This window comes from Urocitellus parryii, chromosome X (genome assembly GCF_045843805.1).
Source record: "Urocitellus parryii isolate mUroPar1 chromosome X, mUroPar1.hap1, whole genome shotgun sequence".
NCBI classification, from domain to species: domain Eukaryota; kingdom Metazoa; phylum Chordata; class Mammalia; order Rodentia; family Sciuridae; genus Urocitellus; species Urocitellus parryii.
In genome coordinates this window covers 4450710-4475110 of record NC_135547.1, presented here as the reverse complement: position 1 = coordinate 4475110, position 24401 = coordinate 4450710, and the positions used below count along the sequence as shown (strand labels likewise).

General features: G+C 37.2%; 1 protein-coding gene across 2 annotated transcripts in view; it reads left to right on the top strand.

The window, feature by feature from the left end:
* The window catches only part of Mtm1 (myotubularin 1), a 113233-nt gene that overhangs the window by 8580 nt on the left and 80252 nt on the right, over window positions 1-24401 (top strand). For both annotated transcript variants that reach the window (XM_026403524.2, XM_026403523.2), the window contains exons 2-4: window positions 12765-12837; window positions 15667-15739; window positions 17790-17884. In XM_026403524.2, coding sequence (XP_026259309.2) covers window positions 12775-12837; window positions 15667-15739; window positions 17790-17884 — 231 coding nt within the window. In that variant the 5' untranslated portion in view covers window positions 12765-12774. The remainder of the gene's footprint in view (window positions 1-12764; window positions 12838-15666; window positions 15740-17789; window positions 17885-24401) is intronic.

Here is a 24401-nt window from a genome sequence, read left to right as displayed (position 1 = left end):
AACATTCTAATAAATACCTGTTGTTGTGTTGTGGCTTGTTTTTGAAGGTCTGATTTTTTTTTCAGTACTGGGAATGGCACCCAGAGCCTTAGGCATGCTAGGCAACTGCTCCACCACTGTCATACCCCGTTCATTATCTTTTTTAAGTTTTAGCCATTTGGGTAGTTGTGGAAATGGTATCTCCTTGTGATTTAATTTACATATTCCTAATGATTGATTATAGGGACCATATCTTCATTTGCTTATTGGCCATTATGCTTATCTTATTTGGTGAAGTGTCTGTCAGGTTCGTTTGCCTGTTTCTGGTTAAATTGAATTGTCTGTTTTATTAAGTTGTGAGAGTTCTTTACATATTCTGGTTACAAGTTTTTTTTTTATCATATATGTGATTTGTAAATACTTTTTCCCTCCAACTATGGTTTGCTGTTTTATTTTCTTAACTGTGCCAAAGATTTTTACTTTTGATGGAGGCCTATTTATTCTCTGTGATATTATAGTTTGTGTGCTTTTTGTCTTCTGGGAATCTTCATCTAACCTAAATTCACAAAAAATTTTTCCCCTGTGTTCCCCTCTAGACCTTTTTTTTTTTTTTTTTTTTTTTAGTTTTAGGTCTTATGTTTGGATCTACTGTGACAGACTGATCCCACGGTGGCCACCCTGATTTCCATCTTTTTGCCTTGATATGGGTGGGTCCTAGGGCTTGTTCTACCAATAGAACATGGAAAGGATTCTACAGCTGTAATTAAGAAAACAGTTGGGTTTGAGTGAATTGGTTCTCTCTGACATGAAAGATTCTCCTCAAAGGCTTGTTGATGTGAGCAGCCATGTTGAGAAAGTGATCTGGCTATGGTATCTAAGAACTACCAGTAGCCTCCAATTAGCAAAATGCCAAGGCCCTCAACCACACAGCCTCAGAGAAATGAGTTCTGCCAACCATATGAATGAGCTTAGAAACAGACTTTTCTCCACTTTAGCCTCCATATGAGAATGAAGCCTTACCACCACCTCAGCTGCAGTCTTATGAGACCCAGAACAGGGAGCCCAGCTAAGTTGGGCCCCAACTCCTGACCCATGGATACTGTAAGATAATAAATGTGTGTTTACGGTTACTAAGTTTGTCATGCAGCAACCTTCAACTAATATACCTGTGTTCCATATCAGCTTAATTTTTTTGTATTATGTGAAGTAAGATCAAAGTTCATTTATTCTTCCAAATAGAAATTAAATTGTCCCCACATCATTTATAGAAAACACTATCATTTTCCCAACTCAGTCAATCACCTTGGTACTTTTGTTGAAAGCTAAGTGATCATTGCTAGGACCTCCAAAAAGTGTGCTTAATTATGGTCTTGTTCCGTTTCATTGATTTATTCTCATACCAATACTATATTGACTTGGTTATTGAGGTATTATATAACTCTGGAAATCAGATATTGGAAGTACTCTCCAACTTTGTCCTCTTTTTTCCCCCAAGATGGTTTTTAACTATTCTTATTCCTTTGCCATTCCAAACAAATTTTAGAATCATTTTATCAGTTCCTACAATCAAAATCCACTGGGATTTTGACAGGGACTGCATTGACTTTGAGGATCAATATTGATATGACAATGGTGAATCTTCTGATCTTTGAGCATGGCATATCTCTCCATGTATTTAGGTCTTGTTTGATTTCTCTCAGCAGTATTGTATAATTTTAAGTGTATGATTTTTATTATTATATTTTGTTAACTATATCCCCAAATACCTTAATTTTTCTGTTATCACAAGTGGCATTTTAATATTTTCATGTCTATTTGTTCACTGTTGACAGTAAGTGTATAATTCTTTTGATCTTGTGTAGCATGTGACCTTACTAAATTTACTTATTTTAGTAGCTTTCCTGTAGTATTGTTATGATTTATCATATGCATAATCATGTTGTTTATAAAAAGTTTTATTTCTTCCTTACAGTATATTATGCTTTTTATTTCTTTTTTCTTGACTTATTGAACTTGCTAGGTTCTCTAAAATGTTAAATACAAGTGATAAAAGTGACCATCCTTGCCTTATTTATATCTCAGTGAGAAGACATTTCATTTTTACCATTAAGTGTGATGTCAGCTATAAGTTTTCATATTGTTATTTCTAATTTGCTAGAAGCTTTTTTTGTTGTCATGATTGGATGTTGAATTATGTTTATAGAAATTATGTCTCAGATGCAGTCTTCAGGAAGATGGTATTAATAGCCCAGTTGATTGTATTATATTATATTACCACATCCATATCCATACCACCACTCCCCAGATATTCAGCAAATGGAAACTATGATCAGGATCCATAATCAAATGCTCTTTTTTGGGGCGGGGTTTACTGGGAATTGAACTCAGGGGCACTTGACCACTGAGCCACATACCCAAGACTATTTTGTATTTTATTTAGAGACAGGGTCTCACTGAGTTGCTTAGTGTCTTGCTTTTTGCTGAGGATGGCTTTGAATTCATGATCCTCCTGCCTCAGCCTCCCAAGCTGCTGGGATTACAGGCATGTGCCACTGCACCCAGCTTAGTTTTGCTTCAATCATATTATATCACCTCTGTTATCATCTTTGTTCCTATTTTTTATGCCTATGAGTTATCTTTATTGCCATCTAACTTGTATTTGTTCATTATTTCCCCAACACTGTTGTTGGCTCTTTGAAAACCTCTCTCAACTTTTTGGGAATCTGCCATTGTGGTCCAGAGTGGTTTTCTAGGATACATCTATTGGCTGATTTTTGAACTGTTTTGGAAACAGGATTAAATAATTACATATGTTTAATTAAGAAATTATTGCCCTGGTGTAATTTCATTATTCTAAGAAGCCATATTAATATTTTGGTACTATTTAAATTTAATGTGTTCACTGAATGCTTATAGATAGACAAACTGAATTGTTCTGAATGTAATCATATATTGATATGATTATTTGTAGTTTGTTTATTTCTGTAGCTAACCTCCTGCCCTGTTAGAGGGTGAATTGTGTTCCCCAAAGAGCTCTATTGAAGTTCTAACCCCCAGTATTGCACAATGTGATGTTATTTGAAAATAATGTTATTACGATTTAGTTAGTAAGCTGAGGTCATGGTGGAGAAAGTGGGTTCCTTAATCTAACATGACAGGTGTTCTCCGAAGAAGATAGCAGGGGCAAAGAGAGACATAAGGAGAATTCCATGTGACAGCACTGATAGAAACTGGAGTGATACAACAACAAGCCAAGGAGTACCAACCACCAAGACTTGGAAGAGTTAGAAAGTTTCTTCCCCTAGAGACTCCAGAGGGTGCTTGGTCTGGCTGACACCTTGCTTTTAGATTTCTGGACTCCACATTCATGAGAAAAATCTGTGTTTGTTGTTCTAAGCCATCCAGATTGTGGTACTTGGTTATAGCAGTCCTAGGAAACTAATACACTACCCAACTGCTTGGATTAGAGTGTAGACAAGCCTGTGATTTGTTTTTATTTCAAGTGGTGGAGTTGTCTACATTTTTTTTAACAAAAGTTTTTTTAGTTCAAAGGACATTTATTTATTTATTTATATGTGGTGCTGAGGATTGTACCCAGTGCCTTACACATGCTGGGCAAGCGCTCCACCATTGAGCCACAACCACAGCCCTGGATTTGTCTACATTTTTGACTATTATAAATCTTCTCCATATACTCTGATTTTCAGAATATATTTGCTGCTAGATCAGGCAAAGATATAAGGAAATCTGACCCTAAAATACCATTTCAGTTCTTACACCTATGTGCTAGGAATGGAGACATTTCCAACAATGCTTATTGCAGCATTATTTATAATAGCAAAACCTGGAAGCAGTTCAGGTAACCACAAAGAGAATAAAGAGAAGTATGGAGCCATGAACTAGTATGCAGCAGTGGAAATAAGTGGAGCTCAACAATATGCATCGACTTTTATGACCCAACAATCGGAGAAAAGCAAGGGGCAGAAGAATGTTGAATGATTCTATTTACATAAAAGCTAAGAAACAAGTAAAATCATCATACTATTTAGTGACATATATATGTAGAAAATGATAAAAATATTCAAGGGAGTTACACAAAAATCTACCCTAGGGAGGTAGGTTGGAATACCTGTAATGGGTGAAGATGAACTTCTCCACAGTCATAGAAGTTTATGAGGTGTAATGCTAGATTCATTTCTTCACCAAGCACTGCTTGCCCAAACTCTGCTCAGTGCTAATGTCATAACAGAAAACATAACTACCTCCCTTAGGAAGCTCTAGAATTCTGACAGACAAGACATACAGTGTCAATGGGTAGATACCATATAGCATGAGACGTGAACTATTGCAAATGTGAGCAGCATCCAGAGAAATGAAGTATGACTCTGTGTGTGTGTATGTGTGTGAATGCATGAGTAGGCTGAAAAAGCTTCCTGAGTGCCTGCTTCTACCTTTGAATTAAACCCTAGGGGAAGTGGTTCAAATGGTAGGTTACCTTCTGCAACTTTGCCCTTCCCCCTTTTTCTAGAAAACTCTGCATATCTACTTGAGGGTTCCTCTCTCATCTCTTCCCCCACCACCACTAAATCCAGAAGGTTATTTGTCATTACTGCCCAATCCCTGGGTTTTTCTTTGGGGTCCCATAGTCCAGAGCTGATGAATGCTCTTAGAATATAAGGAGATATTTTGAACTGCCATATTCATTATTGTAATAATTAGAACTTTACATTTTTACTCCTCAACAATTATCATTTTAACTTTTGCTTAAGAAGGCACCTCTTAAAAATTTAGATGCCCCTTTTGGCAATAATTCTCACTGGGGAAAATCAACAAGACTTTTTGGCATGGAGCATATCAGCTGGATTTGTGGGTTTGGGAATTGACAGGTGGATGGGAATTTGATCTTGTTCCTATTTTAAAACTGTTTACTGGCAGGTATTTGACTGTTACAAAATCCATTGGTGAATTTAATGATTTGTTTAAATGTCTGCTATATCTCTAGGTAGCTTTTTACATTAAATAATATACCCTGATGGTAGTTGACTTTTTAAATAATATGTTCGCTATAGCAATTTCAATTTATGAAGGATTTCTAAAGTTACCCTCTTCCATGGCCACAGCTTATGCCCTAAAGCCAATCAGCTGTCTTGAAGATGTGCCATTTATCATGAGGGGACCAAGAAATAGGGTGAATGGATCATCCCAAACTATCACTAATTCAAAATGCATTCTCCACTGGGTCTGGATTATATTGGTTTTAATCAAAGGTCTTTGCGCATTTAAAGAAGTAAAAGTCAATGTATCTTTGAGACAAATCACAAATATCAAGATGATATGAAATATGAGTTTCCAAATGAAATACTATTTAAAATTTTGTAATTTCCAAAGAAACATCAAACCAAATACCTTCAACCTTGAGATTTGAAGTGTCCAAGACAAACAGAGAAACTCTAATACATATGGGTTATATGTGTCTATTTGTAAACCGCTGAATTGAAGGGATTAGACTAGAAGTTTTTTTTCTTTTTTTGGTACTGGGGATGGAACTCTGGGGCACTCAAGCACTGAGCCACATCCCCAGCCCTTGTTTGTATTTTATTTAGAGACAGGGTCTCACTCAGTTACTTAGCTCCTCACTGTTGCTGAGGCTGGCTTTGAACTCAAAATCTTCCTGCCTCAGCCTCTGAGTTGCCTGGATTATAGGCCTGCGCCACTGTGCCCATCTAGAACATTTTTAAAGTAAGTCTATTTCTAGATGACCAGAGCCAGAAAAAAGGTAATGAGATGAGATCTCTGTGATGGGGATCCCATGGAAAGTTTCTGTGGGATGGGAGTTTGTGTGTGTGTGTGTGTGTGTGTGTGTGTGTGTGTGTTAGTTAGTGGAAGTCGACATACTTTAAAGATAAAGTGCTTTCTGGCTGCTCAGGGCCTTATCAAGATTAGATTGATCATAGAAAACATGTCTGCAGAATGGCTGGTTAGTTGGAGAGACTGTGCCATTTCTGGCCATCCAGCCTTGTATATTTGCACTAGTTTGACAAGTAACTTCAGAAAACATCAAAAACACTTAATAGTATGAGGAGAGGAACTAGTATTTGAACACTTTTTGCTGTATTATCATTTCTCATGTTCTCCCTCAACACTGTATGAGGTTGGATGGTGTCATGTGCATTTGAAAGACAGGGAACTGCACTTGGTCCAGAGTTGCGTGACCTTTCTTATTAAGTGACAGAATTGGGATTGGAATCTCAAATTGATCTGATCGCACTCTTTTACAGCTGGGCATAGTGGCATCCGGACAAACGATGAATGTTGGAGTTAATTGTTTATTTTGAAGTTAAGAGGGCATGATTATTATTTGCTTTGGATGAAGAAAGTTCATTTGGAAATAATTTCTTTTAATACTTTAAAGCAGGGGGTAACAGCCTGTTTTGTAAATATGATTTTATTGGACTCCAGCACATTCATTCAACTCTCTGTCCCTGATCTATTGCTACCTTGCAGACTTAAGTAGTTGCAGCAGAGACTTAGGGCCCACAAAGCCTACAATGTTTACCATCTGACCCTTCACAGTAAAAGTTTGCCAACCCCTGCTTCAGAGAAAACTAGATTTCAAAAAATGAAATACACTCCTACTTTTGCAAATCATACTTTATTTTCATGTGGGCTGAGCACCCCTCCACTCAGCTAAGCAAATGTAGACACTAAATTGATGGTGTTCATGATCTCAACATGGCTGGGATGTTGAGAATTTCTCTTTTTGTCCAGAGAGTGGTTTGATTGTGTACATTGCACACTGTGTTTTCATTTTCTTGCCTCCTAGATGGGCTACAGTCAACAGTGCCTTAATGCACAAAGTCAGGATACACTGAATCTTGTAAATCCTGCATTTACTGGCACTCCAAGAACAGAGCAGAGAAACTCTTTTGAGAGTGGTCCTCATTGGGGGTAATGCTCCCCCTAGAGGCCAAATCAGAAATGGAAGGGTGTTGGGTTTTAGTGTAATGTATAGAAAAATACATTTTTAAAAAATCACTATTTTATTTCTCCTTTGTACTGGAATTAAAGCAGTATGTTGATTTTTAAATAAATTGTATTTAGATTGATAGTATCTGTAACTCTCATTTCAATATAGCAAAAGAGGTTTTACAGAAATTTATTTTATAACAAAGGGAGTATCAGGCCTGATTGTATTAAGCATCACTGCCCTAAGTATTTTGAATATTTTTTTTTTCAAAATAGACTTCCGAGTAAGGATAGCAATCTGTGAAAGACCATAACTTTGAACTCAGAGGCAGTTTGTTTGAGGCAGTTTGTTCATACCTTTTTGTTCTCTAGCAACCTGTAGAAGACAGACTTTAAGACAGGTTAGTTTTCCACAGCCACCAGGGGAGCCTCAGAAGAAAGAGCATGCTCAAATTGACTTAAATTAATAAGCCACATTAAGGAGGATCAAAAGAGAAAGCCTGCATACTTCTTGTTACTATTTTGTCTGTACACAAGAAAGTTCAGCAAAACCACTCAGCAAGGCCCATTGATCTCAAATCAGGTGACTGTAGAAAATAGAACTACCCTGGGTGTTCAGATTTTGCTAGCAAAGGCCCTGTGAGGCAGAGGTCAAAATGACTTTCTAATTCTGCTTTTAGATTTTTAAAATAAGGCTAAATAGGCCCACATTTGTTTTAAAGTGTTTCTAATTATGTCCACTCTAGGTGTTTTTTGTAATCTGTGTTTCTTATAGGACAGAAAGGGGAAAACAGGTTTTTTGTGTGTGAGAAGATGTTCTTGTACCTTCATTTGAAATGTCTGCTTCCTGGGAAAAGTTTATAGTGGAAGCTAGTATTGTTCTAGTTCTTTTTGGTGCAAATGTTTTAAAAGTGATATAAATGAATGTTGCAGTTCAACTGCCCAGAGCCCATACCCACAACAACATCCTGATTAGCCAAGGACTTGTGTGTGTATATATATATGCTTGCCTGAATTCCTGACTCTAGTGAAATATTGGGTAAACAACCGCTAAGTTCCTTGGCAAAGTCTTTATACTCAGTTCTTCATTTATTTAACAGATACCTATTAAGTATCTGTTAGGGGCTAGGCATTGCTACAGGTGCTATAAATATAGCAGTAAATAAAGCAGACAGGAATCCTTATCTGCAGTATCCATCTTGATGGGGCCTGTATTCCTGTGAGAGTTTGTTTCCTTGTCGGGGAAGTAGGCAGTAACCACTATTATTATCTGAAAGGTGCTAAGTGCTAGAAGGAGGGAGGGAAGGCCCACCAAGGTTGAGATGGTCTTGAATTTAAACAGAGAAAATGAAGGCCATGCTGTGACTTAAAAATGCTGTTGGGTGGCACTAATTCCTGCAAGTGGGAGAGGAGGGATTTCACTGTTCCAGAAATATTCACAGTGAAATTGTTAGGAAAATAGGTTTCATTCCAAGCCACCTTTGAAGGAAGGTAGAAGGGGAAGCAAAGCTTTCAGAGGAGTCAGGTGACAAAGTGAAACAAAAGGCAGGACATACATATGCAGATTTGTTTAGTCTGTGATAGACAAACAGTCTGCTAGAGGGTCAGGTAGCTGCCCCTCAGCCTTTACTCTCAGCAGGAGACACTGCTCAGGTTTAGAGGGGCTCCCACATTCAGTCTTTTTCAAAAATCTGGTTTATTTGCTATAGCTTTATTATGTAGCCTTATTTGAAGGGGCTAAGAGGTCCCAAAGATTGCTTTTGGCTGGTTGACTTGAATTCTCTTATTCGTGTTTCTTTGTTGAAAACTCCTCTGCTGGGATTGGGACCAGTCAGATCTGCACCTGGTTTCTTTAAAAGGATGTTTGGAAGACTTTTCTAGAAGGAAAGGATGCCGCAGCATTAGGAGACCTGGTCCTGAGCTGGCCCTGCCAATAACTTGTATCAGGGCCTTGTCTTCTGTGTCACAGGAGAGAATTGTGCTTAAATCATCACAAAGGTTTTTTTGGGGAGGATCAAAAATAATAGAAGTCTACCTTTGCTTAGGCTCCTGTAATTAGCATATATATAGGGAATTAAGTTTCAATTTTTGCTTTAAAGCCAGGATAGCGAAAAATCAATGTTTTTTTTTTAAATAAAATGGATTAAAACATAATAGGGGTTTGGGACAAAATGCTCTGTAAACCAAAAGGGCAGCTATTTTTTTTTTTTTGTGTGTGTGTGTGTATATGTGTGTGGTTTGTAAACTTCACTATAGTTTCTGATTATTATCAAACTGCACTTAGCACAACATATTTGTTTTATAGATAAAGATACTAATAATGAACTTCCCTTGCTTGGTGAGTTACAGACGTCTCAGGGCCTGTAGTCAACTGACTAGCACATTTTCCACAGTGCCACTCTGCTGCCTCTTGTCCTATTTCAGCCATTATATTACTTTTAAAAAAGCTTTATAATGCAGTCACAATCAGCTGTGCAAAATCCCTGTAATATTGGACTTTCTCCCCAGTATTTCTAAGGTCAAGAATAATTTGCAGAAGAATTGGTTATGGTGTAGGTATTCAATAATTATCCTTTCTAAATTTAAAAATGCTGATACTTTGCTAACAGATAGTTGGAGTGGCTCTAAGCTCTTCACATGTATTAACTCATTCATTTTGTCAAACAATGATGAAGTAAAATAGGGGATAATAACAACAGAAGTCAGAGAAGTTAAATAACCTGCCCAGGGTCATATGGTTCATGCATTGCAGTTGAGATTTGAATGGAGCCAGATCTGGTGTCTAGTTCTCCACATCAGGTAGTTCTGCTTCTGCAGACTTCAGCAATTAGTTGAAATCATTCAACAGAAAGGCTTATTGATGGGGCTGGGAATGTGGCTCAAGCGGTAGCACGCTCGCCTGGCATGCGTGCGGCCCGGGTTCGATCCTCAGCACCACATACCAACAAAGATGTTGTGTCCTCCAAAAACTAAAAAATAAATATTAAAATTCTCTCTCTCTCTCTTAAAAAAAAAAGAAAGGCTTATTGATGAGATTTGAAAGCATGGCTCATCATGGAACTGGCACATGTAACCTGGACCCTCAATTTCTTAGGCTCATACTTAATCATCATCCTTTTAACAGTAGGAGTGTCTGGTATGACTCCAGAAGTGTGAAAGGCCTCCCATTGTATGATTTCATTTATATAAAATGCCCAGAATAGGCGAGTGTGTGTGTGTGTGTGTGTGTGTGTGTGTGTGTGAGAGAGAGAGAGAGAGAGAGAGAGAGAGAGAGAGAGAGAAAGAGAAAGTAAATCCATGCTTGCTGGGGATCTGGGACATTAGGGAATGATGAGTGACAATTAATGGGTATGCAGTGTCTCTATGAGGTGATAAATATTGTATAAAATTGATTTGGGTTATAGTTGCATGATTCTGGATAAATAGAATCCTATAAATTTTACATTTTAAAAAGGTGAATTAGATGGTATGTAAGTTATATCTCAATAAAACAGTTTTAAATGAAAGGAAAATGAGGGCTTTCTTCCTTTATATTCATTTTCAATTGAATTATTTCATGAGAATTGAAGAAAACAAGAGGAGTCATCATTCTTTTATGATTTATGAACAAATAGGAAAAGGAAGGTGAAGACTGAGTGGACCATATTACTGGACATTTTAAAAATTCTCTATTGACCTGACGGATTACTTTGGTTTTAAAACATTGACTTATTAGATATTAGTGTAGATTTTTTGCTAAAAAACTAATTTCATATCCATTACTGAAGAATCCCACCTAGCATATAGTCTTGTTTATTCCATACAATAATTTCAGGGCATATATATCTAACCTCTATCTAGTTAATCTCATCAATTTCTGCTGTCTCTGAAAAGAATGGATTATTTTACTTGGACATGAAATTAAGGTTAGAGGGGGTTTTCAAAATATCATACACTATTTTGTCTGAATTTAATTCATTTTGGAGTTTTTCACAATTCTTCAAGTTATTTTAATTTTAAGTTGTCCTACTTTGAGCAGTTTCAAGTTCTTTAATTTGAGTATGTCCTCAATTGTTCACTCCCCCCCCCCTTTTTTGAGACAGGGACTCACTATGTTTCTCAAGCAGTCCCTGAATTCCTGGGCTCAATTGATCCTCCTGCCTCAGCCTCCTGAGAAGCTGGGTCTACAGGAAAGTGCCACTGTGCCCTGCTAATTGTTCATTTTAAGCCTTAATAATAGTTCTCTAGGTCCAGTATTCTGTGAATGGGGTAAACCAGTATTGAAATTGGCCCTATCATAATGTTTCATGATATTGTATATTTTCCACATACCCATTCATTCACTAATTATGAGCATCATTGTGTGCCAGGGTACGGCCATGAACTAAATGGACAGAAGTCTTCTATTTGTATAGTTGGTCTATTGTGGGGGCAGCCTGACAGTCCTAATAATAATAAGATTGCTGTCAGGTGGCCACTAGTCCACATCCTCGTGGTTTCCTTACCTGCATCTTGGTCACCTCTTGCAGGCCATTCTTAAGGACAGTGTTAAGGACTGTAAAACTATCAAATTACTAGGATTTGTGCCAAAATGTTTTGATATTTTCCATACTTATTTTTTATGGAGTAATGTTATTTTAATGCAGTTAGCCCTAGGATATTCACAATTACCTTTTTGAATTGGATATGGATTACCTCCCAGTCATTTCATATCTATCTATGTGCCACTAATTTTGATAAATAAAGCCGAATGTGATAGCACAGGCCTGTTATCCCAGAGGCTGAGACAGGAGGATTTCAAGTTCCAGGTCAGGCTCAGCAACTTAGTAAGAGCCTGTCTCAAAATAATATAAAGAACTGAGAGTGTAGCTTAGTGGTAGGGTGCCCCTCAGTTTAGCCCCCGGTACCAAAAAACAAACAAACCTTTTTTAAAAATATTTTTTTAGTTGTTGATGGAATTTTATTTTATACTTATTTATATGTGGTGCTGAGAATTGAATCCAGTGCCTCATACATATGAGGCAAGTGCTGTACCACTGAGCTACAATCCCAGCCCAAACAAACCTTTTTTTGATAAATAACCAAAACATTATTTAGTTTCCTGTTGTCAAGTCTAAATTAAATACTTGTGTTAAAATGCTTTTGTGTATGTTCTGAATTTGATGCTTTCATTTATGTCTGAATTGTTATAAATATTCATTATTTAAATGAAGTATGTACTTTCCCTAGAAAATACTGATTAAATCAAATCTTGTAAATTTGGTTTTGATCAAGTCCATGCCACGTTAAATTGCTTTAATTTGGGGAGACAGAATTCTTGAAGGGGAAAATAGTATGAGTTAAATTGCCCACCATTTTATCATTCTGTTTGGCTGACTCTAGATTATCTTTCAAAATTAAGAAGTATGGAAACCTAAGGCCTGTTGTCCATTGATAAACATCAGATCAGGCTGGGGTTGTGGCTCAGTGGTAGAGTGCTGGCATAGCATGTGCAAGACCCTAGGTTCAACGTCTAGTACTAAGAAACCAAAAATCATTTTTTTTTTTGTAACTACTTGAACACTATGAACAAAAATTCCTTGAGTATGTGTGATGTCTTCCATAGAATTTACCCTTTTGTATTTAGTTCCACTTTTCTTGTTCTTCTAAGTTTCCTGAAACTTCATTAGAGCTTTTTCCCATACTACCTGTGCTTTGGTTAGTTCTACTGGGGCCTAGTAAGGAAATAGAGCCTGTAAAGTAGTACTGGTCTTAGTTGAAATATTTAAATCTTTAATGTCACTTGTGTTTGAAATTATAATACAAATTCAATTAATATAGAACATTGTCTTTCTTGGTAGAGTTTCCATTATGGCCTCTGCATCAACTTCTAAGTATAATTCACACTCCTTGGAGAATGAATCCATTAAGAGGGTAAGTTGAGTTTCCAGATTTATCTGTATCTTTCTCTCTCTGCATGATATTAGGTAATCATTTGGGGTTTATTGAATTATGAATTTCATTCTTCATTCACATAGTGTAAATATGGTCTTATTTATTGTCCCACCTCATTTAAGGACAGATTTTAGATAGAACACCTTCTATGTGTTAAGTGATTTTTACGTTTTTAAGTTCATAAGTTGTATCTTTATTTTGGGAACCTGTGTTTCATGAATTTCTGTCAGACATTACATTTCAGGTTCCAGGCAATCCTCTGTCCCAGAAAGCTTTCTGAAGCAGGTAATGGAAGGCCAAGGCCGACTGAGCAGGCTACCTAGCCTTTCTAAATATTGGCATTATTTTCTAATTATGATGAAGAAAGAGTTGCATAATCAAAACAAATACAACTTTAACAGAAAAATGGTTCAGAATAGCCAGGGGAAAATTGTACAATTAGTGGGAGATTTGGGAACATATATTGAAAAGAAGGGAGTGAATTTAAAGTCATCTTTATTCATGGCCCTGTCAGCCTTTAAGATTATCCACCAGAAAGGTTAATTTCTACTCCCATCCATCAGTGTATAAGGCTGCTCAAGCAATCAGAGGGAGCCAAAGGCTGTCTTGTAATTTGTATTCCTTCATTACTAACAATATGGATCTTTTGGGTGAAAACTGTGTTTATCATCCATTTCTTTTGTGACATGACTGTGTCTTTTGCCCGTTTGCTTTGGGGTGTTTTGAGAGGATTTTTTTTATTGATTAAGTGTTATTTATATTATGATAGTTCTCTCTTTATAATATGCATGTATTTTCTGATTTATTGTTAGCCTTTTAATTTATGGTATTTTGTTTTGATTTTGAAATATAGGGGTTCAAAGTTTTATGTAATCACATCTGTCAATCTTTATCTTTTTTATTTTGTTATCTATAAGGACATTCTTCATCTCCCAGATTATTATAGATTTTTATCATATTTTATTTTGGTATTTGATACAAGAATCAGTTCTAAATATAAGACTACCTTCAAGAATATAATTATAAGTCCTTAAGTGATACTGCTCTGATATAAAGTATTAATCCCATGTTATTCTGTGTTAATCAAACATTCACTTTCTCATTTTGGGCTTGGATTATGCTTTATCCTATTGATCCTGAACTGTGGTATTTAAAAAGCATACTGAATAGAACATTTCCCCTTGAATTTGTTTTTAGTTAGAGGCAGTATTAAAGGATAATAATTTCTTTCCAGTTTTCTCATTTATGTAAGGTGTGTAGTTTTGTTTCTCATTGAAGGAATTCCTGGCTGGGAACAATTTATCCTGCCCCCCTCCAATTAAGACACTTACAAGTAGTAAAAATGTTTAGAAATGGCTAGCAATTTTAATTTTATGTCTGAATAGAAAAGATAGAACCATTAAAAATCCAGCAAATGCCTCACTTTCACAGCTTATATCTAAATATACAATGCACATTTCTCCTATTTCATAATAAATCTTTCCATTTGCATAGCCCCTAATAGTTCATAAAGGTGCACTACTGTGTTTTGTTTCAGTTAATATTTGCCAAAAACAAACAAACAAAAAACACCTCTGAGGGCAGCACAGCTAACTTTATCCATGAAATGTCATTTGGTTTTGGAGAACAACTAGAAAAAATGAATTAAAAATAGTAGTGAAAAAGCCTTTTGCCCAAACAGATGTTATCAATGTGCCTCATACATCATAAAACTAATGCATGCCACATTATAATGGATCATTATACTAGATGGCATGAATACCTTGAAAGGTGCCTTTACTGGGCAAGCGGGTCACAGTGGATATTTTTGGTAAACTAGACTCCTAGAAGTTGCCTGTGAATTTTAGTGGTTAATACTTTCCCTGCTTGGCAGAGCTTCTGAAGTGGATGAGGCCATGCCTGGAAGGGTATACCTTGAAAATGGGAGACCTAGAGGAATAGGAAAGTCACTGGAGAATTAAAATGGTTCTTAAGGCCCTTATCAACTCAAAAGTTTTCTGTGACTGGGGATATAGCTCAGTTGGTAGAGTGCTTGCCTTGCATACACAAGGTTCTGAGTTCAATCCCAGCACCACATAAAAAAACAAAAACAAAATCCTCTGACAGAACATCCTTCCTCTTGTCTAGGACAAGGCTTTTAATAAAGGTGAGGAAGTAAAAGTGAGAAAGGGTCTTAGTAAAACAAGAAACCAAAAAGATCATGGTACTTATTTTCTGACGTTGTAATAAAATGCTGGCCAATCACTGTCCTGTGGTTCAGTTAAAGTCCCTGGAATTAAAATTTTCATTCCTACCCTTCACAAAAGATGACTGATTGTATGAGTCTCTACCAACTGAGTAAGCCTATGACCAAGATGACTGAATATTTTATATGAAAAAAGAAAGCTGGTGTGGTATACAATGTATAACTAATACATCCTATTTATATTTTATCATTTTCCTGAAAAATGTTGACTTTAAAAATTGAAAATTAGTATCATTCAAAATCATGTAAACTGTATTTAAATGTATGCTGAGAGTTAGCACATCTAATAAATGTTGATGCCAGATTGGTTTTATTTGGTGGCAGTGCTGGGGATAGAAACCAGGGCCTTATACTTGCTCAGTAAGTGTTCCACCAATAAGCTATATCCCCAGCCAAGACTGTAGTATGAATTTTCAGTTTGAATTTTCTCTGCTAATTTTCTCACATGCTAAATCTCTTAATTTTTTCTTTGAAAAGTATATTTTTGGTTGCTGTATTCCTGGCTGTTTTAAGACCCTGTGCACGTCATGTTATTATTTCTGATTCCTCTCCTTCCTTTCCAGGCATCTCAAGATGGAGTGAATCGGGATCTCAGTGAGACTGTTCCTAGACTCCCAGGAGAAATGCTAATTACTGGTAAGAACCCTCGGATGCTAGGGTTACATAACTGGATGAGCAGTGCGGCAGGATCAGGTGGCTTCAGTACCGTTTACTCTGTACAAATCAGAGACAAATAGGCTAGCTTTGTTTATAAGCCTTAACACAGAGAATGCTCCACATTCCTTTCTTGAACAGAGTTCTTTCAGAAGTTTTGTACTCATAGAGATAGTGATATTCTTCTGTCTGTACCAAAGACTGAGAATGATTTTGGACAAAAAAACATGGATTATTTCTTGAATGTTTTTACCCGAGCTATACATGCTCATGGTTTAAACTTATAAGAACAAAATACTATTAAGGTTTATAGTCTGTGATAATATGCTTCAAAATGATGAACTTAAAGGCTTATGGATTCTCCTCTGTGAGATAATAGATCTTTTTGTTTTAAATTGTAGGGGCTGGGCTGTGGCTCAGTGGCAGAGTGCTTGCCTAGCATGGGCAAGGCGCACTGGGTTCAATGCTCAGCATCACATATAGATAAATGAATAAAATAAAGGTCCATCAAAATCTTTTGTAAAAAAGAGTATTTAAAAAAATATTCATTTGTAGCTGGATGTTGGGGTGCATGCCATTAATCCCAGTGACTTGGGAGACAGAGGCAGGAGGATTGCAAGTTCAAAGCCAGCCTCAGCAACTTAGCAAGATCCTGTCTCAAAAAAAAAAAAAAAGTTTGTGATGTATCTCAGTGGTTAAGCACCTCTGGGTTCAATCTCTGGTACAAAACACACACACACACACACACATTTAAATTTTTCAGAAAATAGAAGTTAGTAATATCAAGGTAACATTTTGATATATGGGGTATTTTAAAGATAAATTTATATCAAGAGGAGGGTATCTACTTTGGAAGGGCCAGATCATTCTGACATAAGAATGCACAAGCATCCGCATCTTCTGAGCCAAGTGCTAATGTATGTTAGGGTTGATATCCACCTCTCACATTTCAGTGTACTTAGAGCCCATAGGTTACCATTGTTTCAAGGAACATTTCAATTTATTAAGATCAAGGTTTTTAATTTAAATAGTTAAAATATGGCACTAATTAGATGAAGATCCTAGACAAAAAATACTTTTGTGAATTAGCCATGCACCATGAGAAACTATTCTGTGTCTACAGAGTTGCACATATAATTCTAGTCTTGAAATAGAAACCAACAGGATGTGTCCATTTCAATTTTTGGATTAGAGAAAAGAAGATATTTTCACTTTCAGTGGTCTTCATATAAAGTGTTGGTGCTAAATATCAGTGCCCAAACCTAAATCAAGGTAGTAATCAATTGAATTGGTGTGAAGTAGCCTTACTGGGTATTGTTCATTTAGCATATGAGGGAAAAGGGATTTTAAACTCATTAAAAAATTAAAGATCATTAACACATTCAAGGACATCCTTGAAGTATAAGAGAATGATATATTTCTTTATCATTAATTAATTCTTTTGATTAAGTTTGTCCTTGTTTGATTCTTCTGAAGATGTGCTATTCCTTTGTCCATCTGTTTTATATGACTTAAATGTTTGAAAAGAATATAGCTAAGCTCTTCTCTGGACTATTAAAAAATAAAAATAGACTATAGATAGATTTCTATGATTAGCATTCATTTATTAAAAACTTGATATTTGTGTGGTCAGAGGTAGTTCCATGAGATTATCCTATATAAATTGCCATCCTCTGATTGAAGTAGTGTGCATAATTATTTTACAATCATCTGAGGGTTGCAGCAGTTTTACCCTTATTTACTTCTGCTTCACTAGCTGTTATCCCCTTGCCCCAGATAGTGACAGCATTATGGGAAAACTCAGGGAAGCACTGCTAGTGCCTGGAAATGAAGTGGCCCCACTAGTTCCCCAACTGCCCTGATACAACCTAGCGTGGTAATGTGGAAACATTGCCAGTGCTTGCTTTCAACCTTTTCAGTAATTTTTATTGTAGTTATTCTTAGCCAAATAGTTTATATTAAATTAGTACCATTTATTGTGTATCTTGGTATATATTTCCATTATTTTAGGGTACTTTTTTTATCTTACTAGACAAAGAAGTTATTTACATATGTCCTTTCAATGGCCCCATTAAGGGAAGAGTTTACATCACAAATTATCGTCTTTATTTAAGAAGTTTGGAAATGGTAAGTAGACTATAAGACCATAAAGATGACCCTAACTGTTAAAGATAATACTAAACTGTGTTTCTTCTACCTTGCAAGATTGACTATGAATCAGATTAACATGGGGGATAGATTTGCTTCTCAACTCTTAATTTTTTGCTTATGCAAAACTCATTTCACACTAACATCTTTTTATGTAGGGAATAGAATAAATATTAAAAATACATTTTATGGGCAGGTTTTTAATTTCTGTGCCTCAATTCCCTCTTCTTTAACATGTAGATAGTACCTACCTCCTTGAGTAACTGTGAGGATTAAATAGGAAAATTTATGCAGAAATGTTTAATGTATGTCCAACACATACTACGTGTTCAAAACTTTTTCTGTCTCTAAAAAATCAACTTTTTCTCCCTTATAGTAATGGGGAGAGGTTGGCAACTATAACCCTTTTGTAGTTTGGAGAAGTTAGTTTGGTGTAGAACAGTGGTTTTTACCAGGAGCATAGATGAGAACCACTTGTGCAGCTTACAAGTAGTAAAGATACCCCAGATTTACTGCCTCAGAACGTTGAGGCCTATGGTCCAGGAACAGTAGTATTTTCTAAAACATCCCAGAGGAGTATGTTGAATATGAATCCTTGGTGAAGGCCCACCACTGTGGAGATTTCCAAGTGTTGAGTTACAAAGCAACTAGGCAGCAGTGTAGAACTAGGGTCATTTTGGTATGGCTTACTGCCATTGGCACCTTTTCAATTTTTGGCCACAAAACTTCAAGGAATGTTCCACTGATGGAATAATGATGGGGAACAGAGATGCCCTAGAAGGAGAAGAGATAATGAATAGCTGTTGTGGCTCTCACAGAACTTGTATCAGATGAGGCACTTTGTCATTGCTCATGTTAGCCTGAAGGGGTAGGTACACTTCCATGGGATGGACTTAGGGCACATAGGTTCAGGACACTTGAGAGAGTAGTCCATCAGTGAAGAAAATCTAGCTTTTGTTTTATTATTCTTAGCCCACTTTTTCTTTCAGATAATTCATATCTAGATTAGTTTGTAACTTTTAATTCTTTTATTATGCTCATTATTATGTCTCTATTCTGAAAAGTGCTATTTCTTACCCATATTACCTTAGCTATGAGAGTCTACTTGTAAAGTCTTGTATCTCCTATGAGCAAGGTAGTCATAGGGATGGGTACATGGAGCAAGCCACAGGGTCCTGGGACTGAGCATTTTATTTCTGTGAATTGGGTCAGACTTCTAGGTAAGACTCCAGAGATAAGTGAATATTTTAGTTTTCCAGAATGGGAAAGAAGATTCTGGAAATTCACAGCAATGAGATGGATGTGAACCTTTGCCAACAACTGGTAAAAATTCTACAGTTCATCATTTTAAATAGATGACTTAAGTAACTAGAAGAAAAAGAAACCAATGGGAGTGGTATGAACATATTATCAAGGCATACAACAACCCCTATTAGACCTGTGCCAAGTGGTGGCAGTGCATTTTACATGGGGTTATAGATTGTGTATTAAAGGCTTAATGCCAGCCAAGAAGGATGGTCACTAACATCTTGCTGTGCAAGGCCTTTCCTCTGCAGTGCCCCTAATGCAATGCATAGCCAACATGTCAGAAGCAGCAAATTAGTCAAGGTGGTAGATGACAGAGTTGGGATTTGAATTGATCTTAATCAGCTGGCATATTAGAGCAAAACTATATAAAATTTATAATATAAAATCAGCATAGATAACATTTACTTAGTAAAAATCATTTGTGTCATTAAAGGATGAAGAAGTTCTTTCTTGACATGGGTCTAAGTGATTTTGAAATAGTTATGGGATATGAATGATTAAAAATTAATATATCTGGAAGGTGAATTAACAGAAAGAAGTATACTATAATGCCTGCACAAAATGAGATGGTAACCCCATCTGAAGTGATGGGTTCAAGTCCAGGTGGCACATTTTAGGAGGGACATTGCTTTTCTAGATAGAGTTCAGACAAATAGAACCAGGTTAATGAAGGGACAGAGAAATGAGTTCCATTTTATATTGCCACTGGTGACAAACTGAGAAAATTAATTTAAACTGTAGAGCTATGACAGGATCGTAACTATAGTGTGATCTCAACTACATAAAACAAATAAAGTAATGTCTAGAAGAATCTAAAAGGAAATAAACCAAAAGTTTCTGCACTTGGGATATCCAGAGTAGAATTGCACATGATTTGTTTTCTTCCTTTTACTTGTCAATATTTTTCAAAATACCTAGAATGAGTATGTATCACTTTTTTAGCTGGGAAATCACTTAACAAATTTTGTTTATTTTGTTTTCATATGGCACACTTCAGGATAAGGATTAGCATTTAGTGGGTAAATCAAATGCCTGTGTGACAGTGATTGCTAACATATTTCTTCTTCCACTAAGTTTGACATGAGCATTATAAGCAATTGGCCGTAACATTTAATGCAAGTACAAAAGAAAACAGCTAATAGCAGAAAATCATCATATAATGAATGCTATTTCGATGCCTAAAAAGAGTCAACATATAGTGTTTCTTCATTTAAAGTCCTAAACAAGAACGTTAATTGTGGATTCTGCTGTAAAATGTGAAAATTTTTTTTGTGTGTGTTTGACAAAAAGCTGTCATCTCACTGGCATTTTGAAGTGGACACCTGTTTGTTGCAGGTATGTAAACACCGTAGTGGGAGAGATGAGTGCAGATGTGTGCAGTCTGATTTCAATGTCAGCTCTCCTATTTTGTAAGGTGTAACGGACAGATTCCCTGCCTCCCTTTTCCCTGGGAAGTCAAGGAATGGTGGTACATGCTTTATTGCCACAGTGGCTGCTTTCTACCTGGCTCTCCTTGTATAGTCTGCCCTGAACACTACCTCCACAGTGATCCTCCTTTATGCCAGGCTAACCAACTGGTTTCTTAGTTCTGAAACTGTCATTGGCTTCCTGTTGTCTATAGAATAAAATCACTTCTCTTGATATGGTATAAAATCCTCACTTCTGTAGCTCTGACTCACATCCCTCCTCCCCAAACACACTATTCTCCCACCCTACAAAGCCCCTTCGTTTTCCCCATCATGCATGTGTTGTTCTAACCAAACCCAAATGTCCCTTTCTCTGTCCCTTTCAAAAGCTGTTATTTGTCCTTGAGAACCCACCTCAAAAGTCTTGTCTTCTCTAGAGCCTTCTCCAGCTTTCCTTGAAGGACTCACTTCTTTTTTACAGCCCTGCAGCCTCTGTTAATACTTATTGCTATAAAACCTTCCCTGGCCACCTTAGCTACATTTTTAATACCCTCTTTCATCTTTGGTTTTTTTTCTCCTGAGCACTTGTTACTTCCTCCTATTTTATATCTCTGGTTCCTCCTGTTTATTGTTTGTCTGTCTGAGGACAGAGATGCTTATCTGTTTGTTCACTGTGTTCTCTATGCTCTTAGGATAGAGCCTGGCATATGTGCTCAGTCAGAATGTGTTGAACAAATGAATTCTATTTGCTTGCTGATCTGTCTGTGGCCTTACCAAATGCTTAGTCCTTTTGGTCCTCCAGGCCTAGCTAGTGTAGCATTCAGTAAACAGCAGGTGCTTAATAAATGTATATTCAAGTGAACCCCTAAGGGAATAGGCTCTAGTTGTTGGTGTTCCTGAGACATTTGTGAAGGACTAGTCACTGGGTTGACCACAGTGTGGACCCTACCAAATTGTGGCATCTTGCATACCAACATTGCCTCTGGAGTTCAGAAATCCCATAGCTATTTTTTGACCTTGAAGGTGCCAAGGAACTTGATTTTGGGTTAATATTGTGACCCTAAAAGGGACTACTATGGACACAATACCCATCTGGAAGACTGGCATGAAAAAAATTGCTTCTAGATTTCCTACACAGGAACACACTGGATTTAGGTCCTGCGGTGGATGAGAAAGAAAACCCTGTACTCATTCACATATTCATGTGTTCAACCAGTAGCATTCACTGAGCACCATGATGAATCATATACTGTGCCAGGTGAATAATGCTATGCCTTCAGGCCCACACAGCTTTATGGGACATAGAGATGACACATGAAATACAACACAGCCCACCCACAGTAGTACACATAATGCTGTGAGGAAACAAGGAAGAGGATGGTCACTCCAGTGTGATGAGTCATGGAATGTTTTTAGAGGGGGTGAAATTTGAACTGAGATGTGGAAAAATGGTAACAACTGAACAGGATGAACATAGCAGGTAGAGGGTTTCCATATCCATGTTGTGCTTTTTCCATGTTGATATACAGATATCTATACTATGGGGATGGTTGAGTGCTCTATGGGAGCTGAAAACTCAGGAGAGAGTAGTGGGGGACAACAGGAGATGAGGCTAGAAGAAGAGGCAACCTCAGGAGTCTCATAAGTCACAATTTTTTTCATTGGGACTGGGGATTATACTCATGGGCACTCTGCCACTGAGCTACATCTCCAGTCCATTTTTTAAAAAAATTGAGACAGGGTCTCACTAAGTTACTAAGGGTCTTGCTAAGTTGCAGAAGCTGGCCTTGAACTTGCAAGCCTCCTGTCTCAGCCTCCCAAGTTGTTGGGATTATAGGTGTGCACCACCATGCCTGGCATAAGTCATAGTTAAGCAGTATATATCTTGTATGGAGAATGATATACCAGATACACATTTCAGAAGGAGAATTCTGGTTGAAGCATAGATAACCGGAATAGTGGCAGGGATGACTGAAAGCAGGAAGACCCACAAGGAATTTGTTTTGGTTTTCCAAGTAAGTGAGAAGGGCCTGATGCAGCTGTAGTAGAGATATAAAGGAGGAAATAGCCATGGGAAACGGAAACGTGGGTGACCATTTGAAGGTAGAAGTTGAAGGAAAGAGTCCAATCAAGAATGACTCCCTTGGTTTTTCACTTGAATGATTGGACATGCTATCATTTATCAAAAAAGACATTACAGCAGAAAGGAGTATGTTGTATATTAGCCCAGTGGTGAAATAGTTGTGAAGATGTGGGCTTACAGCTATATAGCTATAGGTGAATATGTCTCAGTCACAGTTGGAAACATGACTCTGAAGCTTCAGAAGTTAATAGTATATTGGGAATGAAGAAAATGACCTAAGTCTGTGAGATCACTTTGTATGAGTATGTAGCATGAAAAGGGACGTGGGTGAGCTGAAAACCCTGGCCTAAATAAACCTTTTTCCATGGTGAGGAAAGAAAGAAGAGCACATGGAGAAAACAAAGCAGGAGCCATGACAGCCACAGACAAGCTCCCAAGAACAGGGTGTGGTAGAAATCAGGAGGAGATTAGCATCTCAGGAAGGAAGGGAGCAGAAATGGAGCAGGGGTCAGAAAGGTAAAGAATGAGAATAGGTCAGGGAGGGTGTCCCCGAGGAGCCCCATTGGGAAAAGATCCTGCAGAGGGGAGTCCAATTGGTTTCTCTTGATCTCCTTTCCTCCTTGTCCTTGCTGTAAAGCTTGTGCAGCTTCCAGGCCTCAGCAAGCTCCTCTTCATTGATTCTTGTCCCTATGGCTTCATCTCTCCCCTTGACTTCAGTCACTTCTCTGAATATAAAATTGTGTGTTGACAAAGCTCCTTAGGGTTTACCAAGCCCTTTCCTGTGCACTTTTTCATTTGAGCCTGACAACTGGCAGGCAAAACAGATGCTACCTGGGCTCATTCCTATCCTTTTTCTCCTGGTGCTAACCTTTTTACCCAAATTTCTCACTTTTTACCACCTGCTAGAGTTCTCTTGACTTTCTTCCTGGCATCTCACACTCAGGGTCAAGTGAAACTATTCAACTCTTTCTCCCTCCCCTAATTCCTTCCGTAGGTGTTCTTATTTGTCTTAATGGTGTTACTTTTTATCCTGTTACCCTGGAGTTAAATCTGTCTCCTAGTCCTCATTTCTTTGCAGTCTTCTTTGTATTTGCCTCATCCTTTCTGGTGCTGTTGCCCCACCTACATGGCATTCCTTATAAAGATCCAGTATGCAGCTGAAGAACTGCCATCCTCTTCTTCCCCTTTATTCCTGAAGTAATCACCTTCCTAAAGTTGGTGTTTCTCACTCTAGATTTATTTCGCATATCTCTTGAAGCTAGAATGGAATATAGGAGATGTGTAGGAAACAAAAGGACTGGTGGCCTTCCAGATGAGCAGATTATTACTCTTGGGCACTAGAATTTGGCTTTAGGTTTAAGATTGCTGGCAAGATAAGAAGCATGTTTGGTAGACAGCTTTCATTTTCTGACAATGTCAGAAACAGCATTTTCTTCCTGAACTAAATTCAAGGAGAAATTTGTTGTTTAACTTTTCTTTAAAGGATGATAACAGTGAGTCAATTCTTTAGGTAGAGTATTACCAAAAGAGTTTCAAATCATGTTTAATTATGTGGTTCTTTTGTTAACCCTATGTTATAGTTTGAATCTGGAATGTCACCAAAACACTCGTGTTATTGGTCCCCATTTCACATTAGGGGACAAGTCTTCAACCAGTATTCACTGGAGAAATTACTAGATCATGATGTCTCTAACCTCAT